Genomic DNA, 7,381 nt, shown 5'->3' with positions numbered 1-7,381 from the left:
TAAAATTAACATTAAAGAAACTTGTTGTTAAAAAGAAGAATATTAAAACACTTCAATAATCCAAGCGTCATCTTATAAAAAAAAATCAAAGACTAGAATTAATTTATTAGTCATCTTAAAACCAAAAGTATGATATCTGAAGAAGTCTCAACTATACTAAGGGTAATTTGAAAATTAATTAATTTTTTTCTGAATGTTGTGTTTATTTGTTACCTACTTACCTAGGATATATTTAAAATGATATGTATTTAAGTAGATAATGTGTATCTAAATTAATGTTTTTATTTGTATTTTAAATAATTTTAGCTATGGATATAACACCTTTGACCATATAAACTAATTGATGAAATGTATTATTTTTGTAGTATGTTGATATTGTAGAAAAATTGTATAATGATTTGTTTTTTTTAAAACTAAGCTATCTTTAAAATGAGTGTTTATTATATTTATATATTATAATATATACTATTATATACTTTATTAGTTTATAGTTTATTCCATAAAAGTATATAATATAGATTATAACCCCTTTGGTATACTTAACAATTATATCCTTTAGTTAGAGTTATAACCAAACTAATTAATTCTTTCAGATCATTTGGTCTTATTTAATTTAGTTAATTACTCTTAAGTGATTTTTAAATATTTTATATAATATATATAATCCATCTATATTGTTACTTTTTTGAAGGTGCATTATTTTTATGCAAACCAAAATAACATTTTAAACCAATACAACTTTTAAATACCTTTGATCTATTCAGCTATGAATATAGTTTAAATTTACTGATTTCAGGCGTCTATGCTAGAGTCTGCACATCAATTATTTCAGCAAGTTTTACTAAGAAAAATTAAAAATTATTCCTCCAGAACTGAGGAGCTTTGCTTTAACATTCAAATTTTATTTTGTTAAAGCATGTAGTTATGTTAGAAAGATATTTAATAATGCACTTCCTTATCCACAAACTATTCAAAAATGGTATGAAAGAGTTGGACTTAGTATAGAAGCTTTAGTTGCTCTTCAAAATAAAGTGGAAGAGGCCAAACTAATTGGTAGACGTGTTGTGTGCTCATAGATATTAGATGAAATAGCTATTAGGAAAAAAATTGAATAGACTGGTCATAAGTTTTCTGGATATGTTGATTTTGGAGTTGATATCATTAATGATAGTACACTAGAAGCTAAAAAAGCTTTAGTTATTATGGTAAGCTGTATGAATGGACGTTGAAAACTACCCATTTCATATTTCTTCATTGATGGTTTAGGTGGTTGTGAAAAAGCTTATATAGTAAAACATTGTCTAGTTTATTCATAAGTGGTGTAGAAATTATATCCCTCACATTTGATGGCGCTGCATCAAATATTAGAATGGAAAATTTTTTAGGTGCCAATATTTCTGTTGAAAGTATGAACTTGGTTTCCTCATCTTATATTAAATCGTCCAATTTATATTTTACTTGATCTTCCTATGCTAAAGCTCATCCAAAATACCATTGCAAGTAGACCTGCAATATACAATGATAAGAAAAATGCTATAGAGTGGTCAAACTTGAAGAAATTAGATGTACAAAATAATGAAGGTCTACTTGTAGCTACAAAAATTAGAAACATATTGAATGGACCCAAAAAATCAATTTTAAAAAATGAAGGTAAAGGTAGCTGCTCAAACATTAAGTTTAAGTGTTGCAAAATCACCCTTTAAATTTTAAGAATAGTGAACCTACTGAAACTTTGATTAATATTAATGATGCGTTTGACATTATTAATAGTTGGAATTTATAGCCAATAATTTAAAATGTGGCCTTCAAAATTGGAACAAGGAAAATATTTTTGCACAAATTGATGAGATAGTTGAATATAAACTAGCTGAATCAGAATTTAGCCAAGTGTAAGCACAAAGTATATTTCATGAACATTTGATTAAAAATATAAATTCTTTTATATCTAAGCAATAAGCATTAGAACACATTTATGTATATTTTCAACATTTAATAGCTTTTAAAATATACTTAGATATCTTATATACTAAGATCATATTTAGATCTTAAAACGGCATGAATAAAATTGTCTATTTCATGATTTTAAGTGTACATAAATCTGAGTCCTTGATCTAGAATTTATATTAGATAATAATATATTAATTATAAATATATTATGTGATAGAAGAGAATCGAGATGGACAGATAGTAATATAGTAAGGAAATAGAAATATAATACGGGCTGCACATTTTTAGTTCCTACAGTCTAAAAAAGTTGAATTTGTCTCAGCTTATACTATATGTGCTAAACTAGTGTTTCTCAACCGGTATGTCGCCGGGTAAGTCCAAACGTGTCGTGGGAAGTACTAATATTAAATGCACGAACCTTGTTAACACTATATTTACAAAAATTAATATGCATTATATTTATTTATTTTTTTATGTGTCACTAAGTATGAAAATTTTTAAATAGTGTGTCACAATAATACAAAGGTTGAGAAACACTGTGCTAAACCATGCATTACACAATATAAAATAAAAAAACAAAATTTTATTAAAACATATTAATATACATTATACAACAGAATATAATAGAAATAAACTTAAAAATAAATGAAAGTAAAATCCAAAATTAAAATAGTAATGTAATATTGTATGAGCTCAAACAGTTTGAGTGCACTTTTAATGCTTTGAGCACAAATACTCAGTATTTTTTTCTTTGGTGGGAAGAGCTAATTTATTTTAACAGAATTTGAAAAATGCCACTTTTATAGTGTATATTTTATATCTTGTATCAGATAAAATTTTTTCCAAGCCCTCTTAATCATGCCAATATTTAGCATTCAATCTTAATTCATTTGGAATAAAATATAATTTCATATTTCATTAATAATAATTAAAATAGCAATATAAAATACAATTAGAAAAAAAAATCTAAGAGAAATACAAATTACGTAAATTCAACTTTTGAGTCTTTGTTTCCATATGAAAGATGTATCTCCAAACCAATGAGAGGACTTATAGTACTTAACCATGCTATTAGAGGATTGAATCTAAATATATAAACATTTAAGCATAATATTAACAATTTATAGTCATACATTAATAAATACAGAATAGTTTTTAGATTTTATACTGAAATGGAAATCACATACCTAAATGATAAAAAATCATTACTGAATCTAAAAATTTTCAACTTACTTATAATTGTTTTTTGAAGAAAAACCCAACATTTCCAAAACATGAGTATTCTTACAAGGATGTAATCTGAAAAACGGTGTACTGGAAAATGGATGCATCTAAAATAGTTGTAATTTGATTATTACAAAAGTTTTATTATTCATTTTTTAGCAGAAAAAAATAAATACCTCTTGAGTTATAGCATTCCACTTGTCATGAACTACACTTTCTTTTATAGAATAATGAACCAGTGACCAAACATGCTCTAATGGAAGTAACTTTCCATCTAAATATGACATTTCATTAATATTATTTTGAAGTTAATTTAGTAAATATCTAATTAAATTACCAGTATACCACATATTGAAGAACACATCTGGACATGAATAGCTTGGATTATATAATATGTGATACTCGCATACAATTGGAATTTTGTGTTCTGTAATTAAAATTTTTTGATTTATAGTTTTAATTTTTTTAATTTTATTCTAGGTTGGCTATATCAAGTTGCCTCATAAAATAGCAAATAAAAATATCTAACATGTATAAAAAATATTATTTAAGAGTAATGATAAATGATAATATATAAATAGGGAAAGGATTTTATTATAAATACATATTTTTATTGGAATGAGATATTTTAAATCTGATATAAAATGTGTACGATTTAGATCATTCTAAGTGAAAATCCAAATTTATTTTACATATTTGGTAAATAAGTAGTTAGATTAGGTTATTAATAATTTAGTAAGTTAAGCTAAGTAGTAATTTTTGATTTTTTCATTGATTTTTGCTGACGTTTAACATCATCTGCTTTGTCTAAAACAACAAGATATGTAATTTTTGACAGAGATATTTTGATAGGAAAATTTAACAAAGATTTCTGGAAATTAAATACACTCCTTCTGATATAGTGAATAAAAATTATGCCTATATCACATCTGTTGATTTGAAACGGTATTTTAGCCATTACAAAAGTATTATTCGACCAAACAGTCATAATTTTTTATTTGCAAACCTACAACAATATCTTGTTTTTCATTGCTTTGTTCTGGAATAATATTCATAATTATATACCTACATCATTAGTTTTACTTTTATTTAATATTTATATAAAATATTATTTTTTTTTTGTAATTTTCAATACTAATACATTTTTTTAATATTTACATATTTTGAATTTTTTATTCCATATTTTAAGAAAAATTGATACATATATTGATTTTTTTATTACAATAAAATCAGTTCCCTATATATAAGTATACAACGGTAATTATCGAAATCTATTAAAAACAGTAATATATAGAAAAGAAAGACATAGAAATACAAAGTCAGGTAGATCTAAAGCTTTTTAAAAAAAATATGTCAAGTACTAATAGAATAATTAATATCAATAAAAACATGAATAACATATTATAACTGGGGCTTGAAAATTCATGTACTAGAAACTATCAAAATATGCGTTAAATATGCATTTATTTTTTTTGTTTTTGGTAAAAATAATAATTAAAAGATGGGAAAAGATATGCACAATTTTAATATGATATAATATATTGTATTTAATTTGAGAATTAAAGTTGTACTACTAGGGATTTTGACAGGTTTTCAAATTCAAATACAAATGCGCGGTGATTATCAGCCTGACCAAGCAATGACCATTAATTTTAATCATTGAAATTTTAATTAGGTATACAATATTGTAAAATATGTCATATTGTTACTAGTGAAATAATTAAAATAAATGCATTAATACATTAATATTGTCATTGCATCATGGTTACAAGTAATAGTCGATTAACTAACCTGAATGATCAGATTTCAATGAAGACTCATTCATTTTTTGAATATGCTTTTTTACCAAATATTTGATACAACTTTCATTCTATAAACAAAATACTAAAAGTTTATTTGTATTTTGTCGTGATAAAACTTTGTGCGAAAAAAAGTTATTCTGTTGGAATATCTCAGAATTTTGACGATCGTAGAAAAGAAAACTATTAGGTTTCTTTTTCTTTACCATAGGACTTTGGTATTCACGAAAATTCCAACCGTCGTCTATTGAGTCCGAATGTTTTTTTAAGTCCGTAGCGTGTTCGACAAATTGTTGGTACGTCATGCTCATGATTAGCGTGCCCACAAAAAAACGAGTCCGCTTTTATGGGAACTACGACGCAGACGTTAGTCGTGTAATATTCCGTTCGGTTTCGACTACTATTACGGTCGGGCGGACTCGTTCGATACGTCTTCTCGAGGACAAACGATTCCGACTGACGCGAACGCGTCGAGACGACGTGAAAACGTACGACGAAATCTAAAAATCACGCGAACCCACCAGAAGGCCAAAGCTACGTCGGATCCTGAAATTCGCATCGAAACGTTGTTTATCAGTTTACGGCGTACTATCACACGGTTCTCGGACGATATCACAAACCATACCGACAACACAATTGTATTAACGATAACGCACATCGTCGCGGCGGCAGCGGCAAGCACGATTTCAGGCTGACACGATCCCGGAACACCGTCAGCGGCCGATAACCGCCGTCAGACACCGAGACCGCGCGCAGCTGACGGCAGCCTGCTGACTTGAAAGTCGGCGTACGCTCGTTACCCTGTTCCGCCGCGGCGCCTAAACCATTTTTTTTTTGCTTTTCGTCGTGCGGCCGTAGTCGTTATTGTAGTTTTTCGGCATCCCGTCGCGGCCGTGGCCCGTGGTTGATATGACCGCCGTCCGCGTTGACATGGCCGTCGCAGTGTTGCTGTCCGTCGGATCGCCGGGTTACCCCACAAATGATATTAGGTTAACAGGGGCCCATGAGAATCAAAAGCGGCGGCGATCGTCCGCCGCGCTCCGGGAAGAGCGGTTCACGGCGGCGGCGGCGGCGGCGGCGCGCGCGCTCGCCGCAGCCGTCTAGGCCCCTGGTACCTAATACAATTTTTTGAAGATTGAACAAAACACTATTTTCTACCAAAGACATTTTAAATATTGCTATCACTGTTTTTTTAAATATTACGATAATAATTTAATTACTATTCACTATTAATTTTATTTAATTATTTTGCACATAATGTGATATATTCGTGTCATTAATACGTCATAGTTATTCGTACTTATATTATTAATTATTATTATACACGGAATTGGGAAAAATTTAGCTGAGGAGAAAATTGTGTTCCAAGTACCAAACTATTTTAATTTAGCATTTTCTTTGTCTAAAACTGCTGTTTCGATACAATACATCGATCGAGCCACATTTATAATTTTTTCAATTTAGATTGTAATAAATGTTGTTAAAAATTTTGAAATTTTGCAAAATTTCAAACTTAAATATTTAATCAACTAAATAGAAATGTAAAAATGTGCCTCCATCGATCCCTCGTACATATTAAGGAGAATCCGATTATTTTTTCTGAATGAAAATCGTGATAATTGTCGACACGTATCGTTGGAATTAGAGTTTGAGTGAAAAAAAAAACATATTTTTTTCAGAGTTTTCACTAAATGTTTATTTATATTAGTATTTAGTAGCAGTATTTCTCTTTGCGTATAACTATTTATTTATTAAATTTTCTTTAACATTCGATTTAAAAATGTATTCTTGGTCAAAAAGCTTGAAAATGTAATAAAATGTCATTATTGAAATATTTAGATAAAAAAACTGTAGTGTAATTTTAACACTAATTTTTCGACTAAATTTCATATTCTAATTATTATTGATCATAAGTTTTAAAAATATAATATAAAGTTCCCCGTAGCTCATAAGCTCATAAGCTTTTATAGCAACTTTAAAATATCCAAAATATGAATACGTAAACACAATGTTTTATGTTTAAAATTCAAACTATGACAAAATTTGTTAAAATCATGATACTCAGTACCTAATTAATTTAGTCGTTAAAAACTTTTTAAATAAAAAGTGAGCAAGTTGGCAACTGCTGAACACAGAAAATTACGAGTGTACCTTATCATTGAGTAATAGTTACTATAATGTATATAATATATATTAAATTTGAATTCATAAATTGATAAATCATTGTATACGAAAAACGATTCTGAGCAAAAAGCAAAAAGGTCTGTCGATACTTAGCTTACTTTATTACTAATTAAAAAATAATAAATACTAAGTATATTTTAAGTTATATTATTGTAATTTATTTTATTATATATCAATAATAATTAATAATACACAAATATTAAATAGAATTAATTTTTTCATTATTT

At 27.7% G+C, this 7,381-nt stretch overlaps 1 protein-coding gene across 2 annotated transcripts; it reads right to left on the bottom strand.

The window, feature by feature from the left end:
• Window positions 1-2,575: 2,575 nt before the first annotated feature.
• LOC113557316 (ubiquitin-like-conjugating enzyme ATG10) lies at window positions 2,576-5,733 on the bottom strand. 2 transcript variants are annotated; one of them, XM_026962770.1, is made up of 6 exons: window positions 5,177-5,725; window positions 4,963-5,041; window positions 3,509-3,598; window positions 3,348-3,445; window positions 3,181-3,278; window positions 2,576-3,032 (listed from the first exon to the last, which is right to left on the bottom strand). In XM_026962770.1, exons 1-6 carry the CDS (start codon window positions 5,279-5,281, stop codon window positions 2,930-2,932), a joined length of 573 nt encoding a protein of 190 aa, XP_026818571.1. In that variant the 5' UTR covers window positions 5,282-5,725; the 3' UTR covers window positions 2,576-2,929. The 2 variants fall into 2 exon arrangements, with proteins under 2 accessions (XP_026818571.1, XP_026818572.1); XM_026962771.1 differs by lacking the exon at window positions 4,963-5,041 and having other exon boundaries at window positions 3,517-3,598; window positions 5,177-5,733.
• Between the last annotated feature and the right edge of the window lie 1,648 nt (window positions 5,734-7,381).

The sequence above is a fragment of the Rhopalosiphum maidis genome, chromosome 3 (genome assembly GCF_003676215.2).
Source record: "Rhopalosiphum maidis isolate BTI-1 chromosome 3, ASM367621v3, whole genome shotgun sequence".
NCBI lineage: Eukaryota > Metazoa > Arthropoda > Insecta > Hemiptera > Aphididae > Rhopalosiphum > Rhopalosiphum maidis.
Note: the sequence above shows the minus strand (reverse complement) of the source record. Positions and strands in the feature narration are given on the sequence as shown.